Genomic DNA, 26565 nt, shown 5'->3' with positions numbered 1-26565 from the left:
GCCGCGGCACAGTGGTTGAAAAACACTGGATTAGGGCACCTGATTCTCATCATTTGGATGAGTGGCCAAATACTTTTGGCAATATAGTGTAAGTGCCAAGAAAATGTATTTGCCCTCTTCTCAAATTCTATATTTTTTTTATATATATTCCCCAATGAAATGTTTAAGACCATCAAACAAATACAATCTAAGTAAAGACAGAACTACATTTTTAAATAATGATTTCATGTTTGAAGGGAAAAACCTACTCGGTCTTACTGTATGTAAAAGGTAATTTCCCCCCTCTGTTAAAGTGAAGCTGCACTTTTTTGGGGAATTTTTGCTGTCGTTCAATCATTATGAGAGACAAGAACACATGTCTTCTTTTATTTTTTTTACGGTTTTAAAGATGATTAAAAAAAAATGCTTGAAAGATGTGGCCGGGGGGTTTTTTTTTGGTTTTTTTGTCATAAAAAAATAAAATCATGCGTGCTTACGGACCGTATGCCTGCAGACTGTATTGATATATATTGATATATAATGTAGGAACCAGAATATTAATAACAGAAAGAAACAACCCTTTTGTGCGAATGAGTGTGAATGAGTGTAAATGGGGGAGGGAGTTTTTTTGGGTTGGTGCACTAATTGTAAGTGTAGTTTGTGTTTTTTATGTTGATTTAATAAAAATATATTTTTTTATTTTTTTATTTATTTTATTTTTTGGTTGGGGACCACTGCTCTAAGATAACTTCAAAACCCGGATAATACAATTCCAAAAATACTTTTTACAGTAAAGTTTTCACGGCATACCCCAAGAGGGACAAGCGGGAGAAAATGGATGGATGGACTTACAATCACTGAAATATTTAGAATACTTATAGTATGTATGCCAAGAACACATATGTTAGAATAAACAGCGCATTCCAAGATAATCCTTATGGTTTTTTTGTTTTTTTTTAAATCTTAACAGTAAAGGTAATGCTAATCAGTTAAAAATTATTGTGGGGGGGCGTGGCCTGCGGTCCTGCAGGGAAGCGGGGTGTGTCAGGATCGGCTTCGAGATTAGTGACCAGGTGCGTAGATGACACAGCTGTGAGTGTTTGTCTGATCACCTCTCACACCCACCTCTCCCTCCCACACACACCCAGGTGTGATATCACGTGCGATACAAGCAGTCCTGCACTGTCTTTTTACTTGTGTGCGATATCATGTGCGATACAAGCAGTCCTGCACTGTCTTTTTACTTGTGTGCGATATCATGTGTGATACAAGCAGTCCTATAGTGTGTTTACTTGTGTGTGATATCATGTGTGATACAAGCAGTCCTGCAGTGTTTACTTGTGTGTGATATGTGTGATACAAGCAGTCCTGCAGTGTTTACTTGTGTGTGATATCATGTGTGATACAAGCAGTCCTATAGTGTGTTTACTTGTGTGTGATATCATGTGTGATACAAGCAGTCCGATAGTGTGTTTACTTGTGTGTGATATCATGTGTGATACAAGCAGTCCGATAGTGTGTTTACTTGTGTGTGATATCATGTGTGATACAAGCAGTCCTGTAGTGTTTACTTGTGTGTGATATCATGTGTGATACAAGCAGTCCTGCAGTGTTTACTTGTGTTTGATATCATGTGCGATACAAGCAGTCCTGCAGTGTTTATTTGTGTGTGATATCGTGTGTGATACAAGCAGTCCTGCAGTGTTTACTTGTGTGTGATATCGTGTGTGTGATACAAGCAGTCCTGCAGAGTGTTTACTTGTGTGTGATATCATGTGCGATACAAGCAGTCCCGTAGTGTGTTTTTACTTGTGTGTGATATCATGTGCGCTACAAGCAGTCCTGCACTGTCTTTCTACTTGTGTGTGATATCATGTGTGATACAAGCAGTCCTGCAGAGTGTTTACTTGTGTGTGATATCATGTGTGATACAAGCAACAGTAAAGGTAATGCTTATCAGTTAAAAATTATTGTGGGGGGGGGGGGCGTGGCCTGCGGTCCTGCAGGGAAGCGGGGTGTGTCAGGATCGGCTTCGAGATTAGTGACCAGGTGCGTAGATGACACAGCTGTGAGTGTTTGTCTGATCACCTGTCGCTCTGTCAAAGGCAGCGGTCGGGAAGGAGAGGACGTTGTTGATGGTGGAGAAACTTGAACATGGCTGAAAAGCACACTTTATTGCAAAATAAATCATTGTTCGCAAAGATGAACACGGCTGTAATGTCCATCACTGGTGGTTGTCGGAGGCAGATATTTACATATATCCGTATTTAAGTGTTACTTCTTTATTTTCATAGTCATATTACAAAACAGCTAGTGTTTTTCTTCCAATTGTGGTCTTTTGGTTGTCTGCAAATACTGTGTGCTAACCTTGACTATGGAACGTAAGGAGGAGAGAAACTCCTTCTCCTTATCTCTTCTTCACTCCAGCTGCGGAGGACAATGGGCATGTGTTTGGGCTGGAAAGACAAGACAGCGAGGGTGGGAGGGAGAGAGACTTTATAGGATAGAAGGTTTCCATATTTTAGATCAGACCATCTTAGCTGCGCGATTGAATGTTCTATGCTGGACTGGCCTCATTATATTTACAAAGCTTTGCAAATATATTACAAAATACCTATTCTGTCTCTGGTGGTTCTTCTACTCAGCTTTAAGTGTCGTGAAGAGCTTGGGAGCGACCAGAAACTTGAATTCCCTGGGAGGAACAACTGGTCCAAACGCAACATGGTTCCAGAGAACCCGGAGGAGCAAGACCTCCACAATGATATTCAGATGAAATGAGTTCATGTGGTAATTGACTCCCAGTGGAAGAAAACATCCACATTTGTGTCATCTCTGACAAATCAAATGAGTGTAATATCTAAAAATATTCTGTATCGTATTGATAATTTATTTATTTTTACAATTGCTGAAGGGACAATAAAAAATGAGTCACTTTGGCTCCCTGGCTCACTTTGGACATCCCTACCTTAATGCAAGCTGGAAACTGAAACCTGTTGTGACAGAATCTTCCGGGGAAAATGCTGACTAATCTAAAAGTGGTGCAGCTAACGCTTACTTCCTTATCGGAGGTGTGGGTTGGAACTGGTCTGCGCTGGAACTCGGTTGACTGGCACTCCCTGCCTGCACTGTCGTCACTGCTCTCTGCGTCACTCCTTTTCTTTGCTCTCGTCCTTCTGCTCTTCCAGCACTTGTATTCTAATCCTTAAAGAATGTGATCAGTTGTTGTCTGAACCAATCGAAAAGACACCGTCTCAATTCTTTTACAGGCAAGAACATTTGATTTGATTAATATCATAGATTGTATAATTATTTTTTTTTATCATAAACAATTGCCCTTTTATGGCTGTGCCAGAAGAGCTTTAAAACAAAAATACATTATACATACACTATATTGGCAAAAGTATTTGACTCACATATGGAACTTAAAGTGCCATCCCATTCCTAACCCCATAGGGTTCAATATGATGTGGGTCCACCTTTTGCAGCTATTTACAGCTTCAACTCTTCCGGGAAGGCTGTCCACAAGGTTGCGGAGTGTGTTTATTGGTGAGGTCACACACTGATGTTGGTCGAGAAGGCCTGGCTCTCAGTCTCCGTTCTAATTCATCCTAAAAATGTTCTATCGGGTTCAGGTCAGGACTCTGTGCAGGTGTCAGGACTTGGACTATGGCGTGGTTTGTTCTCCCGTGGTGCAAATGAACATTTGGACCAGACATGGCGTGAAGGTGAAGACATATTTAAATTTACTATAACAAAAAGAACAAACTAAAGGCGCGCAGAAGTACAAACTTGACAAATGAAACCAATACTTGCACGTGGGCAAAAAACTAAGGACATGAACAAAAGTCGCTAACTGTGGCATGAATCGAAAAAACTTACTTGGACAGGGCATGAAGTGCGCAGAGGTAAACAGAGTGTGACAGGGGTATGATGTCGCCAGACAGACAGCCTGGCAACTGGAAGCTTAAATAATAGTGACATGATTAAAGACAGGTGCGTGAGTCGTGAGGGCAGGTGAAAACTAATGGGTTGCTATGGTGACCAACAAGAGTGCACAATGAGTCCAAACGTGGAACAGGTGAAACTAATGGGTAACTATGGAAACAAGACAAGGGAGTGAAAAGCCAGAAACTAAAGAGTCCAATAACTAAACAAAACAAAACATGACATGACTAAAACGAAACATGATTACACAGACATGACAGCAGGCCAGTCAAGTTCATCCACACCAGACTCTGTCATCCACGTCTTTATGGACCTTGCTTTGTGCACTGGTGCACAGTCATGTTGGAAGAGGAAGGGGCCCGCTCCAAACTGTTCCCACAAGGAATTGTCCAAAATGTTTTCGTATCCTGGAGCATTCAAAGTTCCTTTCACTGGAACGAAGAGGTCAAGCCCAACTCCTGAAAAATAACCCCACACCATAATTCCTCCTCCACCAAATTTCACACTCGGCACAATGCAGTCCGAAATGTAGCGTTCTCCTGGCAACCTCCAAACCCAGGCTCGTCCATCAGATTGCCAGATGGAAAAGCGTAATTCACTGCTCTAGAGTCCAGTGGCGACGTGCTTTACACCAGTGTTTTTCAACCTTTTTTGAGCCAAGGCACATTTTTTGCGTTGAAAAAATCCGGAGGCACACCACCACCAGAAATCATCAAAAAACGAAACCCAGTTGACAGTAAAAAGTCGTTGTCGCAATTGTTGGATATGACTTTAAACCATAACCAAGCATGCATCACTATAGCTCTTGTCTCAAAGTAGGTGTACTGTCACCACCTGTCACATCACGACCTGACTTATTTTGAGTTGTTTGCTGTTTTCCTGTGTGTAGTGTTTTAGTTCTTGTCTTGCGCTCTTATTTTGGTGGCTTTTTCTTTTTTTGGAGTATTTCCCTGTAGCAGTTCCATGTCTTCCTTTGAGCGATATTTCCCGCATCTACTTTGTTTTAGCATTTAACAATATTTTAGTTGTTTTTATCCTTCTTTGTAGGGACATTGTTGATTGTCATGTCATGTTTGGATGTACATTGTACATCTTTGCTTCACAGTAAGTCTTTGCTGTCGTCCAGCATTCTGTTTTTGTGTACATTGTAGCCAGTTCAGTTTTAGTCTCGTTCTGCATAGCCTTCCCTAAGCTTCAATGCCTTTTCTTAGGAGCACTCACCTTTTGTTTATTTTTGGTTTAAGCATTAGATAAGTTTTTTACCTGCACCCTGCCTCCCGCTGTTTCTGACATCTACGAAGCAATTAGCTGCCGGCTGCCACCTACTGATATTACACGGTTACTCTGCCGAGCTCTAGACAGCACTGACACTCAACAACAACACATAATTTGCAGACTATAATTACTGGTTTGCAAAAAATATTTTTAACCCAAATAGGTGAAATTAGATAATCTCCCACGGCACACCAGATTGTATCTCACGGCACACTAGTGTGCCGCGGCACAGTGGTTGAAAAACACTGCTTTACACCACTGCATCCCACGCTTTGCATTGGACTTGGTGATGTATGGCTTAGATGCAGCTCCTCGGCCATGGAAACCCATTCCATGAAGCTCTCTGCGTACTGTACGTGGGCCAATCGGAAGGTCACATGAAGTTCGGAGCTCTGTAGCAATTGATTGTGCAGAATCAGCATCCGCTGACCCCTCTCTGTCAGTTTACGTGGCCTACCACTTGGTGGCTGAGTTGCTGTTGTTCCCAAACTCTTCCCTTTTCTTATAATAAAGCCAACCATTGACTTTGGAATATTTAGGAGCGAGGAAATTTCACGACTGGATTTGTTTCACAGGTCCTATGACAGTTCCACGTTCTTTCACAAATGTTTGTAGAAACAGTCTCAATGCCTAAGTGCTTGATTTTATACACCTGTGGCCGGGCCAAGTGATTAGGACACCTGATTCTCATCATTTGGATGGGTGGCAGAATACTTTTGGCAATATAGTGTGTAATGAAATGTATGTATTATTATTGGATACCCCTAGTAATTGATTCCACAAGGTCCGAAAAAAAACCTCAAAACTGAAAAAAAAATATCTTGTAATTCCAACCATCCATCCATTTTGTCTCTTTTGGGGTCGCGGGGGGTGCTGGAGCCTATCTCAGCTGCATTCGGGCGGAAGGCGGGGTACATGCTGGACAAGTCGCCACCTCATCGCAGGGCCAACACAGATAGACAGGCAACATTCACACTCACATTCACACACTAGGGACCATTTAGTGTTGCCAATCAACCTATCCCCAGGTGCATGTCTTTGGCTTGTAATTCCAATAAGAAATAACGTAAATCCAATTGATCCGACATGAAAATATCAACACAAAAACATATTTTAAAAAGAAAAAAATAGTATTACTTGCAGAAATGTGAAATATACGGAGCCCCTAAAGGGACATGGGGGAATTTTTTTTTTTTATAATTATTTTATATTATTGTATTTTTTAGACATGTATCTCGTGCGCATAAGAAACTTTTTATAAAGTTATTAAAAAAAAAAGTTTTTAATTATAATTTTTTTTTTTTTTTTTTAGACATGTATCTCGTGCGCACGAGATACATATCTAAAAAAAAAAAAAAAAAAAAAAAAAAAATTATACAAAAAAACATTTCCCCCGTGAAAAGTTTCTCTTGCAGTTTCTCGTGTGCAAGAGAAAAAAATTAAAAAATTATAATTTATTTTTTATTTTTTTATATAACTTTATAAAAAGTTTCTCGTGCGCACGAGATACATGTCTAAAAAAAATTTTTTTTAAAAATAAAAAAATAAAAAAATTATAATTTATTTTTTATTTTTTATATAACTTTATAAAAAGTTTCTCGTGCGCACGAGATACATGTCTAAAAAAAATTTAAAAAAATAATAATTTATTTTTTATTTTTTATATAACTTTATAAAAAGTTTTTCGTGCGCACGAGATACATGTCTAAAAAAAAAAATTATAATTTATTTTTTATTTTTTTATATAACTTTATAAAATGTTTCTCGTGCGCACGAGATACATGTCTAAAAAAAAAACAATTAAAAAAAATAGTTTTCCCCCCATGTCCCTTTAGGGGCTCCGTAGAAATACATATAAATGATGAATGAAAAGTATTTTTTACTTTTATTGAAGACTGTGACAAGGGTTCTTTCTTGAATTCAATAGTGTTTCTCACCTTCTTAGTCCAAATGCTGGAACTCACAACTTGCTTTGGCCCCACCGTTGATTGTTTTTCAGTAGTATTTAACAACAATACAATTTAAAAATGAGTTGTGGCTCTACTGTATGTACATTTTTTTTTGCATATCCATAATATGTTTGCCTTCTCTATACCTTTTAGCCTTTATGTTCTCCTGACTGTCCTCCAGGTCCAAACACTGTCTGCCACTGAGTCTGTTGACATGAAAGCATTTACCGTCTCCAAGGTTGATGAAAGGCAGGAAGAGGGTGGGAGAGGACGCGGCCGAGTCCAGCGCAGTAATAACGCCCGGACAATTGCTTTGAATATTTACCTTTCTTTTCCTCAACAATTGGATAGCCCTACAAGGTTGTGTGGCGGGGCATAAAAAAGCTGGCTGGTGTGAGAGACACGAGCCAAACAAATGAGACAGCCAAGTGATGGAAGTGCAAAAATAGGCAACAGGGATAACAAACCAATGAAATTGTAAACCATTAGGTGGGTGAAGTGGGACCTCTGTGACTTCAGCTGAGGACACATAAATAGACATCTTTGTATGAACTAAGGCCATGTCTACACTAAGTCGTTTAACCCCTTAAACCTGGGGTCAGCAACCCGCGGCTCTTTAGCGCCACCCTCGTGGCTCCCTGGACCTCTTTCAGAGAGGTGTGGAAATGGAAACATTTTTTGGTTTCATATATTTTCTGTAGGAGGACAAACATGACACAAACCTTCCTAATTGTTAGAAATCCCACTGTTTATAATAATAATAATAATAACTGGGATTTATATAGCGCTTTTCTAAGTACCCAAAGTCCCTTTACATGTAGAACCCATCAAACATTCACACCTGGTGGTGGTAAGCTACTTTCATAGCCACAGCTGCCCTGGGGTAGACTGACGGAAGCGTGGCTGCAATTTGCGCCAACGGCCCCTCCGACCACCACCTATCATTCATCATTCAATTCACCGGTGTGAGTGGCACCGGGGGCAAAGGGTGAAGTGTCCCGCCCAAGGACACAACGGCAGCGTTTTTTTTTTTTTGGATGGTAAGAGGCGGGGAGCGAACATGCAACCCTCAGGTTTCTGGCACGGTTGCTCTACCCACTACGCCATGCCACCCCCATGTTAAACATGCTTCTATTAATTTCAGCAATCCTTACACTCATCGTAGTTTGTTTACGTGTACAACTTTCTCCGACGCTGCCACAGAAAGATGTGTTTTATGCCACTCCTTCTTTGTCTCATTTTGTCCACCATATGTTGTATGCTGTGCGTGAATGCACAAAAGGTGAGCTTTGTTGATTGTATTGGCTTGTGTGGAGGCATATTTGGTAAATCCATGACTGCAAGCTAATCGATGCTAACATGGTATTTAGGCTAGCTGTATGTACATATTGCATCATTATGTGTCGTTTTTGTAGGTATGTTTGAGCTCATTTAATTTCCTTTACTTATGTCCTATGTGTATTTCATTTATATTTGCATGTCTCATGACACATTATTTGTATGTAATATTGGTTGCATTTCTGATGGTTGAGTGCCATGTTGTTCCAGACCACAGCAAACGTTACCCAGCTTGCAAAGATTGTAATAAATCCATTAGAAGAAGACAGAAGACAGTCATTTCCAGGAGTTATCTCATCCTGTGAGAAGCCTCTGTTTGACTAATGATTTCCAATGTTTTGCAAAAATGTGTAGAATACAAATTTAAATACAACAATTCTGTCAACGAAGATTTGCGTCAGCCTTTGATATTAGGTTAATATAGACACTTACATAATGTGTTGCCTTCATTATAACACTTATATAAGGATTTTAATTTTTTGCGGCTCCAGACAGATCTTTTTTTGTGTTTTTGGTCCAATATGGCTCTTTCAACATTTTGGGTTGCCGACCCCTGCCTTACACAAATAATTATTTAGCCTAAGCCCCGTTTCAGCCATACTAAACCAGCGTTTAAGGTCTCCCTCCTCGGACTAATTTTTACACGGGTAAGTCAGCCGTGTAATTCTTGAATCTCCGGCACTTAGCTTTGTATGGACTCACTGATCGTTTACAAAGTGAGTTCGGAGAGGAAGTGACGCCAGAAAGAACACGCCAGCTTCATAATAAAGCGCTATCGTAGCTCGGAGCCAACCACTGGAAATATGAAGGCGAGTCATCCAGACATGCCCGTGTTTCTGCTTCTTCTACATGTACAGACGCTTGTGGAAATCACACATGAATACCTTAAGAGAAAGCGATTGCAGCTATTTGGGATACAACACTTCTCAGACGGCGTGTGCTTTGTATTGCCTGGCCGTCGAGGAAAACGGCAAATGCATTCGGACTGGCAAAGCAGACTGTATCACACCCACCCCACCCCACCCCCCCTCCGAATTTGGAGGTCTCAAGGTTGGCAAGTATGCTGTGTATTGATCAAGTTGGACACTCTAACATTTATCAATGTAGAACAAATAGAAATACAACCAAACTAAGAATCAACCAAGGAAAAATAATTCACAAGGTGTAGCCCGCCTTCCTCCCGAATGCAGCTTTCACCCCGAGAGAGACAAGCGGGAGAAAATTATAGTTCTATTTATAATTTGCATTTTTTAACTCACACATCTTTACGTTTATTGATTGCAATGCATTGAAGTTGATAGTTCTACTATCTGTTAATACTACAGGATCCGGAGACCGGGCTTTCTGCTCCGCCGCTCCCAGTCTGTGGAACGCTCTCCCTGTCCACCTGAGGGCAAAACAGACTGTGGATGCTTTTAAAAAAGGCTTAAAAGCCCTTTTTTTTAAAAAAGAGCCTTTTTTTTTTAGATACAGTATATGCATACTGGTTATAGCTATTTGGCTGTTCAAGTTTTTTTTTTTTTTTTTTTTTTTATAATCTTTTTATTTTATTTTATTATTTTTTTAATACACTGTAGCACTTTGAGATTGTTTACTCAATATAAAGTGCTTTTTACAAATAAAATCTATTATTATTATTATTATTATTATTAACCACCTGAGTAGATTGATATTGATATTTGTCTATGCATGGTGCAATAATATGTGTGCAAAATGTTTCATTTATTGCTTTTTGTGTGGTTTTTTTGTAGCTGTATGTAGAGATGGCGCCGCTGATGTGGCAGCTCATTGCATCAGCTCTGTGCTCTTTTTGTGTTTCTACCTCTCTTTCTATAGACTGCAAAAACCATCCATCCGTCCATCCTAACCCATCCCTGTTATAAGAGTTGAAAGAATGTATTTGTACTATGTTACGACAAGCAAATAGCACCAATTTGATGGCACGACACTCAGGTATAAGACAAGCTTTTTTTAAAATGTTATAGATAAATAAAAAATATGTATAGACTGTCAGTAAATCATAATTCACTTTTGACTTGCTCTTTGTTGATGTCCTATGCACATAAGTCACCTGTGACTGAGCAGGTGACTTCCCCCCCCTGAGGGTGAGCATACTATGTCCTCGCACACCAGTGTCGTCATGCATAACAACACAAGGAACTGGTTTGAGCCGGCAGAGAGACTATCAAGGCAGATTACTGCGGGAGGCAACCTGCAGTAAAGCCATGTGTGCGCCTGCTGCAAGCCTGCTGACTCTCGGATGAAAACAGAGTCAAAGTCAGTGAAAAATGTGTGAAGTAGTGTATAAGAAATATGGACCAATAGAGTGGCTATTAGAATCATGTTGGGAAGGACAAGTCAGATGGTAAAAAAAACAAAGCATAGAGATGTTAAAGCAGTGGTTCTTAACCTGGGTTCGATCGAACCCTAAGGGTTCGGTGAGTCGGCCTCAGGGGTTCGGCGGAGGTCAAAACACACCCGACTCATCGTGTAAATACAAACTTCTCCCTATCGGCGTATTACGGATACGGCAACAGCTGACTGGTTTGCAGGTGTGTAATTTGTTGTGAGTTTATGCACTGTGTTGGTTTTGTTGTATGAACAAGGTGATGTTCATGCACGGTTCATTTTATGCACCAGTAAAAAAAAACATGGTAACACTTTAGTATGGGGAACATATTCACCATTAATTAGTTGCTTATTAACATGCAAATTAGTAACATATTGGCTCTTAACTAGTCATTATTAAGAACTTACTAATGCCTTATTCGGCATGGCCTTATTATAACCCTAACCCTCCAACCCTGACCCTAACCCTAACCAAATAACTCTAAATTAAGTCTTTATTACTTAGAATATGTTCCCCTAGTGTCCAAATAACTCTAAATTAAGTCTTTGTTACTTAGAATATGTTCCCCTAGTGTCCAAATAACTCTAAATTAAGTCTTTGTTACTTAGAATATGTTCCCCTAGTGTCCAAATAACTCTAAATTAAGTCTTTGTTACTTAGAATATGTTCCCCATACTAAAGTGTTACCAAAAACATATAACTTTGTCTTGAATTTGAAAAAAAAAAACACATTTTATTTTTCACTAAAGAAGGGTTCGGTGAATGCGCATATGAAACTGGTGGGGTTCGGTACCTCCAACAAGGTTAAAGGGGAACATTATCACCAGACCTATGTAAGCGTCAATATATACCTTGATGTTGCAGAAAAAAGACCATATATTTTTTTAACCGATTTCCGAACTCTAAATGGGTGAATTTTGGCGAATTAAACGCCTTTCTATTATTCGCTCTCGGAGCGATGATGTCACAACGTGGCGTCACATTGGGAAGCAATCCGCCATTTTCTCAAACACCGAGTCAAATCAGCTCTGTTATTTTCCGTTTTTTTTCGACTGTTTTCCGTACCTTGGAGACATCATGCCTCGTCGTGTGTTGTCGGAGGGTGTAACAACACGAACAGGGACGGATTCAAGTTGCACCAGTGGCCCAAAGATGCGAAAGTGGCAAGAAATTGGACGTTTGTTCCGCACACTTTACCGACGAAAGCTATGCTACGACAGAGATGGCAAGAATGTGTGGATATCCTGCGACACTCAAAGCAGATGCATTTCCAACGATAAAGTCAAAGAAATCTGCCGTCAGACCCCCATTGAATCTGCCGGAGTGTGTGAGCAATTCAGGGCCAAAGGGCCTCGGTAGCACGGCAAGCAATGGCGACAGTTTGTTCCCGCAGACGAGCGAGCTAAACCCCCTGGAAGTTTTGGCTCACACCGTCCCTTATGCCACCAAAGGTGATCAAGAGAAGAATATCGACCCTAGCTTCCCTGGCCTGCTGACATCAACTCTAAAACTGGACAGATCAGCTTTCAGGAAAAGAGCGTGGATGAGGGTATGTCTACAGAATATATTAATTGATGAAAATTGGGCTGTCTGCACTCTCAAAGTGCATGTTGTTGCCAAATGTATTTCATATGCTGTAAACCTAGTTCATAGTTATTAGTTTCCTTTAATGCCAAACAAACACATACCAATCGTTGGTTAGAAGGCGATCGCCGAATTCGTCCTCGCTTTCTCCCGTGTCGCTGGCTGTCGTGTCGTTTTCGTCGGTTTCGCTTGCATACGCTTCAAACCGATATGGCTCAATAGCTTCAGTTTCTTCTTCAATTTTGTTTTCGCTACCTGCCTCCACACTACAACCATCCATTTCAATACATGCGTAATCTGTTGAATCGCTTAAGCCGCTGAAATCCGAGTCTGAATCCGAGCTAATGTCGCTATAGCTTGCTGTTCTATGCGCCATGTTTGTTTGTGTTGGCATCACTGTGTGACGTCACAGGAAAATGGACGGGTGTATATAACGATGGTTAAAATCAGGCACTTTGAAGCTTTTTTTTAGGGATATTGCGTGATGGGCAAAATTTTGAAAAAAACTTTGAAAAATAAAATAAGCCACTGGGAACTGATTTTTAATGGTTTTAACCCTTCTGAAATTGTGATAATGTTCCCCTTTAAGAACCACAGCGTTAAAGCCTGTAATGCTCCTTTAACAGGCTCTTATCTAGCGAGCAGGGATGATGAAACAGACCACAGCACCAACAGCGTGAGGAGGAATCACCCCCTCCCGTCCCTGCTCAGGCTGAACTGGTTCTGGCCAGTCTGATGTGGTGCTCGGCTGTATGAGGGAAACCCATGCAGGCTTAATCACATCCTCTCCTGAGTAATAATAACCAGTATCATCAGAACAAAGAGCAGAACGCAAGTCATAAATGTGCTAACCACATGCTCATTATGAAGGAATGTAGGCTCGGACTCAACAAACTCTCTCCTGATCAACTTGATGAGTGCGATGAAAAATAAATCTATTATTATACGTCAATACAAAAGCAAAGCATCAACTTAGCTTTGTGTTATCAGTGACAATTAATATAGCGTATAAACAAGGAATACATTTTATTTTAGGAGTATGCTGACATGACAAAAATGGCTGCACTTTGGACACCCCTGGCTTATATAAAAAGGCATCATTGTGGTCCATATGTATATTGCATTAGGATCTTATTTCAGTTCTATGGTAACACTTTAGTATGGGGAACATATTAACCATTAATTAGTTGCTTTTTAAAGTAACTTCATTTAGAGTTATTTGGACCCCAAAAGGGACAAGCGGTAGAAAATGGATGGATGGATGGACGGACACTAGGGGAACATATAACGGCTAGGGTTAGGGTTACTAATAAGCAATAATTCTGAGGTTATTGAGGGAAGACTCTTAGTTAATGGCTTACTGGTTGTATAATAAGGCCATGCAGAATAAGGCATTAATAAGTACTTAATAATGACTAATCAAGAGCCAATATGTTACTAATTTGCATGTTAATAAGCAACTAAGTAATGGAAAATATGTCTTCCCCATACTAAAGTGTTAACAACATCTTCAATTTGTGCTACATTTTTGAATTTGTTTATGGCAGTGTTTTTCAACCACTGTGCCGTGAGACACAGTCTGGTGTGCCGTGGGAGATTATCTAATTTCACTTATTTAGGTTAAAAATATTCTTTGCAAAGCAGTAATTATAGTCTGCAAATGATGTGTTGTTGTTGAGTGTCGGTGCTGCCTAGAGCTCGGCGGAGTAACCGTGTAATACTCTTCCATATCAGTAGGTGGTAGCCGGTAGCTAATTGTTTTGTAGATGTCGGAAACAACGGGGAGCAGCGTGCAGGTAAAAAGGTATCTAATGGTTAAACCAAAAATAAACAAAAGGTGAGTGCCCCTAAGAAAAGGCATTGAAGCTATGCAGAACGAAACTAAAACTGAACTGGCTACAAAGTAAACAAAAACAAAATGATGGACGACAGCAAAGACTTACAGCGTGTGGAGCAGACGGCGTCCACAAAGTACATCCGTACATGACATGACAATCAACACCAAAATAAGAGCGCAAGAGAAGAACTAATATCACTACACACAGGAAAACACAGAAAAACTCAAAATAAGTCACGGCGGGATGTGACCGGTCGTGACAGTAGACCTACTTTGAGACAAGTGCTATAGTGATGCATGCTTGGTTATGGTTTGAATTCATATCCGACAGTTGCGACTTTTTACTGTCAACTGAGTTTCGTTTTTTTAAAGGGGAACATTATCACAATTTCAGAAGGGTTAAAACCATTAAAAATCAGTTCCCAGTGGCTTATTTTATTTTTCGAAGATTTTTTCAAAATTTTACCCATCACGCAATATCCCTAAAAAAAGCTTCAAAGTGCCTGATTTTAACCATCGTTATATACACCCGTCCATTTTCCTGTGACGTCACACAGTGATGCCAACACAAACAAACATGGCGCATAGAACAGCAAATTATAGCGACATTAGCTCGGATTCAGACTCGGATTTCAGCGGCTTAAGCGATTCAACAGATTACGCATGTATTGAAACGGATGGTTGTAGTGTGGAGGCAGGTAGCGAAAATGAAATTGAAGAAGAAACTGAAGCTATTGAGCCATATCGGTTTGAACCGCTTGTGCAGCCCTTTGAGACACTTGTGATTTAGGGCTATATCAGGGGTCGGCAACCCGCGGCTCTGGAGCCGCATGCGGCTCTTTGACCACTCTGATGCGGTTCAGCTGCATTCTTGCCAACCCTCCCGATTTTTCCGGGAGACTTCCGGATTTCACTGCCTCTCCCAGGGCAAACATTCTCCGATTTTCACCCGGACAACAAAATTGAGGGCGTGCCGTGATGGCACTGTATTTTGCGTCCGCTTTTTCACCTAAGAAACAGCGTGCCGGCCCAGTCACATTTGGTATGCGGCGTCTGCTCACACACTAAGTGACAGCAAGGCATACTTGTTCAACAGCCATACAGATCACAATGACGGTGGCCGTATAAACAACTATAACACTCTTACTAATATGCGCCACACTGTGAACCCACACCAAACAAGAATGACAAACACATTTCGGGAGAACATCCACACCGTAACACAACATAAACACAACAGAACAAATACCCAGAATCCCATGCATCCCTAACTCTTCCGGGCTACATTACACACCCTGCTACCACCAACCAAACCCCGCCCACCTCAATCTATGCACGGGGGGTGGGGGGGCAGGGTTGGGGTGGCGGGCTTTGGTGGTAGCTGGGGTGTATAAAGTAGCCCGGAAGAGTTAGGGATGCATGGGATTCTGGGTATTTGTTCTGTTGCGTTACGGTGCGGATGTTCTCCCGAAATGTGTTTGTCATTCTTGTTTGGTGTGGGTTCACAGTGTGGCGCATATTAGTAAGAGTGTTAAAGTTGTTTATATCGCCACCCTTAGTGTGATCTGTATGGCTGTTAACCAAGTATGCGTTGCATTCACTTATGTGTGTCTACAGAAGCCTCATATAACATGTAACTGGGCTGGCAAGCTGTTTGTTCAAGCTGTAGAGGGCGCTAAAGGTAGTGACATCACGGCACGCCCTTATTATTGTTGTTTGGGTGAAAATCAGCATACATTCAAGAGAATAGTTTCCCTGAAATTCGGGAGTCTACCGGAAAAATCGGGAGGGTTGGCAAGTGTGACGCTGTCAAGTGCCCTTCATATAAAACTTGCGGCACGTGTCTGAGACCCCTGGTTTATACATAGCACAAAGCAAAAAAAAAACTTTGTATGTAGTGTTATTTCATTTTAAATTTCAAAAGAGTTTTGTGCCTCCCATTGTTTTCTTTAATTTGTGGAAACGGGTCTAAATGGCTCTTTGAGTGGTAAAGGTTGCCGACCCCTGGGCTATATAAATAAACATTGATTGATTGATTGAAACACAAGCAGTCTGACTTGAGTACAAAAATCAGTTTTATTAAATGGCAAGTAAACACATGAATGTGTAGTTCAGACAAAGGAGGGTCATCACTGTTGTGTTCATTGGAAAGTAAACACATGAATGTGTAGTTCAGACAAAGGAGAGACATCACTGTTGTGTTCATTGGAAATAAACACATGAACATGTAGTTCAGACAAAGGAGAGACGTTGTGTTCATTGGAAGAAGAAGGCATGTGTTGAGTTCAATTCAGGCATCCATGAATGTTCTGGTGGCACTAAAAAAAGTCTCATTTGTTGCTTCCCCAGCAGCATCTCTGTGGATCTACTTCTTCTCAGCGGGTGAATTTTCACTCCTTCATATCTCCTTTCAAAACTCGTCCGCGCTCGCGGCGGGACTTCCCATCGCCATTGGCGGGAGCAGGTGGCCTCACAGGCGGCCTCCAGCTGCACCTGCGAGCCTCTACGGAGAGCCAGCGCGCGTCTTATGGGGCTCCAAAAATTCGGAAGCCGATAAAAGAGAAGACGCCGGCGCCTCAGCGGAGTTTGAGCAGCTGCCGCAGCACGCCGGCGATCTGGAGGAACTTGTCCTTCTTCCTCTGCTTCAGCGCCATCAGGGCCCGGGCCGTCTCCTCCGGGTCGTGCGAGTAGGAGAAGATGCTCCTCACCCGCTCCTCCGCCTTCATGTCGCCCGTCTTCTGGAAGAGTCTGGTCAGCGCGTCCTGGCTGACGTTGTCGAAGATGTTGGCCACCGCCTTCTTGCGGTGCGCCGTGTGGAACTTGTTGCCGTGGACGGTGGGGCTGACGCGGCGGCAGTCTGAAGACACGTAGGTGGACATCTCGCCTCTTTGTGTGGGCCTTCTGGCGGCGTGGGAGAGCTTCAGAGGCCGGGAGGTGAAGTGCGTGGAGGAGAGAAGAGCTCCGCGCTTTTATGCTGCTGAGGGCGGGGCGAGGACTTGTGACGTCAGCAGTCGGGAAGCAGAAAGGCGAGACGTCGTCTGGCGGCTATGCGAACCTCTTCCTTTCTTTTAAATATACTTTTTTTTATAGCCTACTATACACATATTCATCTTTTATTTTCCTTTTTTTTTTTAAATTTTTTTTTTAATGTTGGGCAGCGCGGTGGAACAGGGGTTACTGCTACTTGCCAACCATCCCGAATTTTCCGGGAGACTCCCGAAATTCAGCGCCTCTCCCGAAAACCTCCCGGGACAAATATTCTCCCGAAAATCTCCCGATTTTCAGCCGGAGCTGGAGGCCACACCCCCTCCAGCTCCATGCGGACCTGAGTGAGGACAACAGGGTGACAAGAACTAAATCATCTATACTAGAGATAAATTGTATTATTATGTTTATCTTACCTAAAAATAAATATATTTATAAATTTAAAAAAAATATATATATATACATTTTTACTATATTTTGCTAAAAACATCAAAATTAATTGTATTTTTATTTTTATTTTTTTCTGACTCCTTATTACATCCAGCCATGGAATTACACATTAAAATAAACATCCATCCATCCATCCATTTTCCACCGCTTATTCCCCTTGGGGTCGCGGGGGGCGCTGGAGCCTATCTCAGCTACAATCGGGCGGAAGGCGGGGTACACCCTGGACAAGTCGCTACCTCATCGCAGGGCCAACACAGATAGACAGACAACATTCACACTCACATCCACACACTTATTTGAAATAATTAATTTTAAATTATCATAATAATTCATTTAAAATGACCATATTTAATTATTAAAATAATTGCTTGTTTATCAACAACTTTAGCATTTTATTCATTACATTTTGAAGCTCTCAGAAGCCAAGTTATGTTATATTCCTTAAGATTTATTTATGCAAGTTTGAAGTATCAATTATCCAAACACAGTTTTGTTTGCATATTTTCAGGATATATATATATGTATATATATATATATATATATATATATATATATATATATATATATATATATATATATATATATATGTATATGTATGAAATACTTGACTTGGTGAATTCTAGCTGTCAATATACTCCTCCCCTCTTAACCAGTACATGGATGGATGGATAATCATGAAGGCAGAGTTTATTTGATTGAAAAGGTCTACTTTTTGATGGAGCAAATACTTTATACGGGGCGGCATGGTTCGGTTGGCAGAGCGTCACACTCGGCAACTTGAGGGTTGCAGGTTCGATCCCCCCCATCCTAGTCTCTGCCGTTGTGTCCTTGAGCAAGACACTTTACCCCCCTGCTCCCAGTTCCACCCACACTGGTTTAAATGTAACTTAGATCATGTGTTTCACTATGTAAAGCGCTTTGAGTCACTAGAGAAAAGCGCTATATATCTTCCAATGATTTGGTTGTTTATCCGGGCAGTTTTTTTTTTAGCAGGATGGACTGCAAAATGTAATTAAATTGAGAAAACAGATGTTTTCACAAGAACTGCCTACTGTGTTATAAAACACAGCAGTTTACAAAACCAGATTACTCATGATTTTTATTCAAAAGGTTTAATGTATTTTCCCCGAAACGGACACAATAGATGTTATCACTATGTTCTTGTAAGCATTTCTGGAAAAGAAAAATGTAATTGATTATGAGTTCAAATGGGAAGGTTTCAAGTGGTGTTTACTACCAATGTTGACTTGGCCGATGCTGATAACACGGAGAGGCGTTCCCCCTTCACACAGAATCACAACTTTGGCCGTAAACAGCAAGGCCTAAGTGCCTTATAAGGAAAAATAAAGTCTTGCCCAATGGCAATAAGTGACTCAGGAAGTGTATTTTTTCCTGAGAGTGAAGGTCATGCACAGTATGCCCGGCATGTGCCATTGACTTGTCTGCTCAGTAAAACAATGAACCAGGAATCCTTGCAGGGTTTGAAGTGAAATGAGATCCGGGTCCTACAGGCAATGTGTCGCCACAGGATATGTGTTTGTCTACAGCTGGCATTGCTGGAGACACGAAATGTCACTGCACCTCTGCAAAAAAAACTAAAAGTGTTGGCTGCTTCAAATGGTATATTTATGACCCTCGGGCAAAAGCATCGCACAATCAGCGAGAAGACGGAAGCCAGAGCCTTGAGCTATTGACCCTATTCTCCTGTGCACACCAAACATTCATGCCTTATCTGAATAAAAACGACACTAAATTTAAACAGGGGACAGAGTCATGTTGTTTAACTGGGAAGAGGATTCTCCAGAAATAGGTCTTATCTCCTGCGTACAGATATAACCTCTTCCATAGATTTTCAACTAATATTGGATCACTTAGAATAGAAAATTCACTAAAAATAGAATCCAGTGTCAGATAAAAACTTGTTGAAAAATGTTGATGGCGACATATTTGAAGTTCTACATTCAGCCTACCATGTATATCAGCTTTTGAAATTGCTACAATTGTTTCATTAGACGTGCCCCTGCAGGTTGCAAATCAACAAAAATCTTATGTAAGACGACAGCTATAAATGTTTTTTACAGTCTAAAGGTGTACGATAAGGTGCGCAGGTCATTGAACCGGTACTCCGCGTGGGATGTGTTGTAGTAAAGACAATACTGTTTTTGTTATCAGCCATGTTATTGTATTAGAGGTCATTGGTTCCTACTTCTTTGCTAACTAAGTGAGATATTGTATCATTTTAATAATAACCTTACATCTAAATAATTTCTCTTTAAGTCATTTTGAATCTCTAAGGGGACTTGTTACTTAAAGGGGAACATTATCATAATTTCAGAAGGGTTGAAACCATTAAAAATCAGTTCCCAGTGGCTTATTTTATTTTTCAAAGTTTTTTTGAAAATTTTACCTATCACGCAATTTCCCTAAAAAAAGCTTCAAAGTGCCTGATTTTAACCATCGTTATAAACACCCGTCCATTTTCCTGTGACGTCACATAGTGATGCCAATACAAACAAACATGGCGGATAGAACAGCAAGGTAGCGACATTAGCTCGGATTCAGACTCGGATTTCAGTGACTTAAGCGAAATTGAAGAAGAAACTGAAGCTATTGAGCCATATCGGTTTGAACCGTACGCAAGCAAAACCGACGAAAACGACACGACAGCCAGCGACACGGGAGAAAGCGAGGACGAATTCGGCGATTGCCTTCTAATCAACGATTGGTATGTGTTTGTTTGTAAGTGTTGTAATGTTTTTAAGCTAAATTATTGGTAAACACAGTTTATGTATAATAATTTACGTAAAACCGCGAGTAATGAATAAAATTTTCATCAATTAATATATTCTGTAGACATACCCTCATCCGCTCTCTTTTCCTGAAAGCTGATCTGTCCAGTTTTGGAGTTGATGTCAGCAGGCCAGGGAAGCTAGGGTCGATATTCTTCTCTTGATCAACTTCGGTGGCATAAGGGACGGTGTGAGCCAAGACATCCAGGGGGGTTTAGCTCGCTCGTCTGCGGGAACAAACTGCCGCCATTGCTTGCCGTGCTATCGAGGTCCTGTGTCCCTGAATAGTTTACACACTCCGGCAGATTCAATGGGGATCTGGCGGCAGATTTCTTTGACTTTATCGTTGGAAATGCATCTGCTTTGAGTGTCGCAGGATATCCACACATTCTTGCCATCTCTGTCGTAGCATAGTTTTCGTCGGTAAAGTGTGCGGAACAAACATCCAATTTCTTGCCACTTTTGCATCTTTGGGCCACTAGTGCAACTTGAATTTGTCCCTGTTCGTGTTGTTACACCCTCCGACAACACACCGACGAGGCATGATGTCTCTAAGGTACGGAAAACAGTCGAAAAAACGGAAAATAACAGAGCTGATTTGACTCAGTGTTTGAGAAAATGGCGGATTGCTTCCCGATGTGACGTCACGTTGTGACGTCATCGCTCCGAGAGCGAATAATAGAAAGGTGTTTAATTCGCCAAAATTCACCCATTTAGAGTTCGGAAATCGGTTAAAAAAATATATGGTCTTTTTTCTGCAACATCAAGGTATATATTGACGCTTACATAGATCTGGTGATAATGTTTCCCTTTAAACTTTAAACAATAAGACTTAATCCTTCATTCATCCATCTATGTATATTTTCATGCTTAGGGCCAGAAGCCTAAGTAGAGAGCTAGCCCAGACTTTCCTCTTCTCAGCGACTTCGTCCAGTTCTTCCAGGGCAATCTTCTTAGGACACTGCTTGAAATAGTCAGTCAATGGTGTCCTAGATCTTGTCCAAGGTCTCCACCAGTTTGGAAGTGCCTGGAACACCTCCACTAGGGAAACGGCCAAATAGCCCAAGCCACCTTAACTGCAGGCTCCTCTTGACACAGAAGAGCAACAGCTCAACTCTGATGACCGGGCTTCTCACCTTATCTCTAAAGGGAATACCAGATACCTTGCAGAGGAAAGAAATGTAGGTCACTATAGAGCTGGTGACCATAGATGAGGGTGGGGACGAAGATACACTGATCTCCTTCTTCTTCCGACAGACTGATGCACCAATTGGCTTGTTGATCTCCCACTCCATTTCTAACAATATCCCAAGATATCCTTGGGCTCTTCCACTTGGGGCAGATTTTCATCGCTGACCTGGAGAGGGCACTACAGCCTCTGTTTATTGTCATTATAGAGCGATTGTAATGTGATAGCTCTGAGTAATAACTGATATATTTTTATGACATTAACAAAATACAAAGCCAAATCAATGTGATCATCCCCCTTGAAAGTCATATATGACAGTCATCATCTTGCCCAATAAAAATCATCAGTATGATTTCAAATAAATCTGGACTTACATAAATAATAGAGTAGAATGCAGTATAAGTGATGGGACAAACAAACAGCTCGGCGGGGGCCAGGAGAGCGAGGGTGATTTGGGTCCAAGTCCAGCATGGTACAAATGGCCCAGTGAGAGTACGCCCTAAATGATTCATAGGGGCATCATTGGGACTAATGCTGGCTAATGACTGTTTGTAGTTAAAGGAAAATAATGTACGGCCTGTGTTTACATCTGACATTTAGGCCTTACCGGAATGTGGCATGCAGCAAACGCCCAGTGGGTCGGTTTGGCAGAGGTCTGCTTATGTAACAGTAGCGCGGGAAGTGAAGGACATCTGGGCAAGCGGGAGTCTCCATGGAACATGTTTTGACATGTTTATCACAGGATATTAAAGTGCAAATTATCTTGCAGCATCAACATTGCAAAAACACATGTTTGGAACAACTTCAAAGATTCTTCATTGTCATTTTTCCCACCGCTGGCTTGTGGGGAACGGGTAACCGGAGATATGCTCGACAAGTGTATCATTTAAGTACCATACCAAATTGCGTGACTATGTGCCTGATCATTCAAAGGACTACGTGTACTAAAAACTGTGCAAACTCGATAGGGCACACAAAGTTTTTCTATTAAACTCGTGGGTGGTTGAGTGCTTCTTTTAAATGGGCAAAATAGAGAGCGCAGTCCGATCGGAACGCCCACAATACTTGGGAGGAGGAGATGCAAAGATTAATCATTTAGCACTTGTAGTTAAAGATGTCCGATAATATCGGACTGTCGATATTATCGGCCGATAAATGCTTTAAAATGTAATATCGGAAATTATCGGTATCGGTTTCAAAAAGTAAAATGTATGACTTTTTAAAACGCCTCTGTACGGAGTGGTACACGGACGTAGGGAGAAGTACAGAGTGCGTCTTCCAGTCATACTTGCCAACCCTCCCGATTTTCCCGGTAGACACCCGAATTTCAGTGCCCCTCGCGAAAATCTCCCGAGGCAACCATTCTCCCGAATTTCTCCCGATTTCCACCCGAACAACAATATTGGGGGCGTGCCTTAAAGGCACTGCATTTGCGTGCTGGCCCGATCACATAATATCTATGGCTTTTCACACACACAAGTGAATGCAATACAGGTCACACTGAGGGTGGCCATATAAACAACTTTAACACTGTTATAAATACGCGCCACACTGTGAACCCACACCAAACAAGAATGACAAACACATTTTTGGAGAACATCCGCACCGTAACACAACATAAACACAACAGAACAAATACCCAGAACCAACTTTTTACTGTCAATATCGGCTACCTAGTACATTTTTTTAATGTTTTCTGCTAGTGGTGTGCCTCGAGATTTTTCCAATGAAAAAAATGTGCCTTGGCTCAAAAAAGATTGAAAAATACTGATCTAAGTTACATTTTTAAACCAGTGTGGGTGGCACTGGGGGAAAGTGTGTAAAGTGTCTTGCCCAAGGACACAACGGTAGTGACTAGGATGGCAGAAGCGGGGATCGAAACTGGAACCCTCAAGTTGCTGGCACGGCCGCTCTACCAACCGAGATAAACCGGCAGAAAAGACCAGAAAAGGTGGTATACTATATTTGTGTGTTTCACGTCAACATCCTGAAACACCACAGTTTTGGACTATATATGCCAAAAATGTGGATTCAAGTGAGTGTTTCAATGGTGGCAGCCGGTATACATGCAAAAACTTCATTTAAATAGGGCGTTCTGCACCACTTTTGCAATCGTTATCAATTTTACATTGCAGTCTTGGTAGATCATCGGATTCTCTCTGGCACTCATCGAGGGCGGACGCTCCCCTTCCCTCTCCCTTATCTCTCCTGCTTGCTTCTTTGTCTTGTGTCGTCTTAACTTTTTTTGTTGCCTCTTTTTGCACTGCTCTCCAAATCAACATTGGAACTATTTAACTGGCCTCGACGAAATTGACAAGATCTTGGGTTTAGGGGAACCTGCTTGTCGTGACGTAGCGGTTGTTGCTGGGCACACGACGGACTCTTGGGAGAAGAAGGAGTGCCGCGTGCCTGGCAACCCTTTTACGTGAAGACTGGACAGCCAGCACTTCATCCATGGCCACCGGACCTGTGTCCCCCCCCTCCACAAGGGAGAGGGGGGCAGAGGAGAAAAGAAAAGAAACGGCAGATCAACTGGTCTAAAAAGGGGGTCTATTTAAAGGCTAGAGTATAATGCTTCTACTGGGGTAGCATCTCTAATTGTTACCGGGAGGGCATTCCAGAGTACTGGAGCCCGAATAGAAAACGCTCTATAGCCCGCAGACTTTTTTTGGGCTCTGGGAATCACTAATAAGCCGGAGTTCTTTGAACGCAGATTTCTTGCTGGGACATATGGTACAATACAATTGGCAAAATAGGCTGGAGCTAGACCTTTGTCTTTGTCTTGTCTTGTCTTAACTTTTTTTGTTGTCTCTTTTTGCACTGCTCTCCAAATCTTAAACATTGGAACTATTTAACTGCCCTCAACAAAATTGACAAGATCTTGGGTTTGGGGGAACCTGCTTGTCGTGACGGAGCGGTTGTTGCTGGACACGCAACGGACTCCTGGGAGAAGAAGGAGTGCCGCGTGCCCGGCGACCCTTTTTCAGTCGAGGACGTGAAGATGTCTACCTATTTGGAATTATGACAACAAGACATCTGCTGATTGGAGTAAGCGTTGCTCTGGTTTGTCGACAAATTGGAATTAGCTGGCAGTCTTGAAAGTACCCCAAATCTGCCACAAATGATTGGAGGATGCGGGAAGAACTGTGGACACTCTTGTGATTTTGGATCACATCGGACTGTCTGCCCCGCAGGTTTGAGGACCAGTCATAGACAATTTAGAGTGAAAAGCAAATTTTATTTTCACTCGTATACAAAACATTCTAACTTGTATAGTTTCCCTGGCTTTGAGACTCTCCTGAAGGACAGTGCGGCGAAGTCACAACAAACTCCCTTCTTGTCTCTCATGGACACACACCTGTTGTTGTTGACTTTGGACTAGCGACTGCACGACATCAAGGCCGCGGAACAGAGACACAACAACAAGAGACAACAAAAATATACGCCACACACATAAATACCCCCACACCCCCGAATCCAACGCCCTCAATGCAAATCCCATAGGGGTGATGAAAGGTCTTGTTCACGAGTGAGGGAAAAGTGGATCGTGAGATCGACAGGCGGATCGGTGCGGCGTCTTCAGTAATGCGGACGCTGTATCGATCTGTTGTGGTGAAGAAGGAGCTGAGCCGGAAGGCAAAGCTCTCAATTTACCGGTCGATCTACGTTCCCATCCTCACCTATGGTCATGAGCTTTGGGTTATGACCGAAAGGACAAGATCACGGGTACAGGCGGCCAAAATGAGTTTCCTTCGTTGGGTGGCGGGGCTCTCCCTTAGAGATAGGGTGAGAAGCTCTGCCATCTGGGGGGATCTCAAAGTAAAGCCACTGCTCCTCCACATCGAGAGGAGCCAGATGCGGTGGTTCGGGCATCTGGTCAGGATGCCACCCGAACGCCTCCCTCGGGAGGTGTTTAGGGCACGTCCAACCGGTAGGAGGCCACGGGGAAGACCCAGGACACGTTGGGAAGACTATGTCTCCCGGCTGGCCTGGGAACGCCTCGGGATCCCCCGGGAAGAGCTGGACGAAGTGGCTGGGGAGAGGAAAGTCTGGGCTTCCCTGCTTAGGCTGCTGCCCCCGCAACCCGACCTCAGATAAACGGAAGAAGATGGATGGATGGATGGATGGTGATGAAAGGATGGTCAGCGCCTGAGAGCTGCGGCCTGCCACAATGACCCCGCACTCACTTCCCCCTGTTAGAATAGAATAGAATACAATAGAATGGACTTTATTGTCATTATATTTGCATGTAATGAGATTAAGGACTCCAATTTAAGGTGCGGTAGTGGGAACAAATATGGGGTAAAAATAAATTACACAAGAGGTAATAAAGAAAAAACTAACAATTGAAATAAAAAGACTACTATCCAATAAAAATAATAAGCAATCCTGTACAATATACAAAACACTATAGAAATACAAAATACTGTACAACATATAGTACAAGACAAGAGTACCGGAGTAATAAATAACAATCAGTGTCGGGCATATTGCACTCAAAGGGTAATATTGCACAGTAGGGCAGTGTTTTTCAACCTTTTTTGAGCCAAGGCACATTTTTTGCGTTGAAAAAATGCAGAGGCACACCACCAACAGAAATCATTAAAAAACGAAACTCAGTTGACAGTAAAAAGTCGTTGTTGCAATTTTTGGGATATGACTTTAAACCATAACCAACCAAGCATCACTATAGCTCTTGTCTCAAAGTAGGTGTACTGTATCAATATAGCTCTTGTCTCAAAGTAGGTGTACTGTCACCACCTGTCACATCACGCCCTGACTTATTTTGTATTTTTTGCTGTTTTCCTGTGTGTGGTGTTTTAGTTATTGTCTTACGCTCCTATTTTCTTGGTATTTTCCTGGAGCAGTTTCATGTCTTTCTTTGAGCGATATTT

The 26565-nt window shown here is 41.8% G+C and overlaps 1 protein-coding gene across 1 annotated transcript; it reads right to left on the bottom strand.

The window, feature by feature from the left end:
- Window positions 1–16314: 16314 nt before the first annotated feature.
- On the bottom strand, window positions 16315–17188 carry tcima (transcriptional and immune response regulator a). The gene has a single exon (XM_061985767.1). It carries the CDS (start codon window positions 17134–17136, stop codon window positions 16834–16836), a length of 303 nt encoding a protein of 100 aa, XP_061841751.1. The 5' UTR covers window positions 17137–17188; the 3' UTR covers window positions 16315–16833.
- Window positions 17189–26565: the final 9377 nt, after the last annotated feature.

This window comes from Nerophis lumbriciformis, linkage group LG12 (genome assembly GCF_033978685.3).
Source record: "Nerophis lumbriciformis linkage group LG12, RoL_Nlum_v2.1, whole genome shotgun sequence".
In the NCBI taxonomy this organism is placed as follows: domain Eukaryota; kingdom Metazoa; phylum Chordata; class Actinopteri; order Syngnathiformes; family Syngnathidae; genus Nerophis; species Nerophis lumbriciformis.
This window is presented reverse-complemented; position numbering and strand designations above follow the sequence as displayed.

Coding starts and splice junctions, on each gene's coding strand:
- tcima (XM_061985767.1), bottom strand. CDS start 17,136: ATGTCCACCTACGTGTCTTCAGACTGCCGCCGCGTCAGCCCCACCGTC.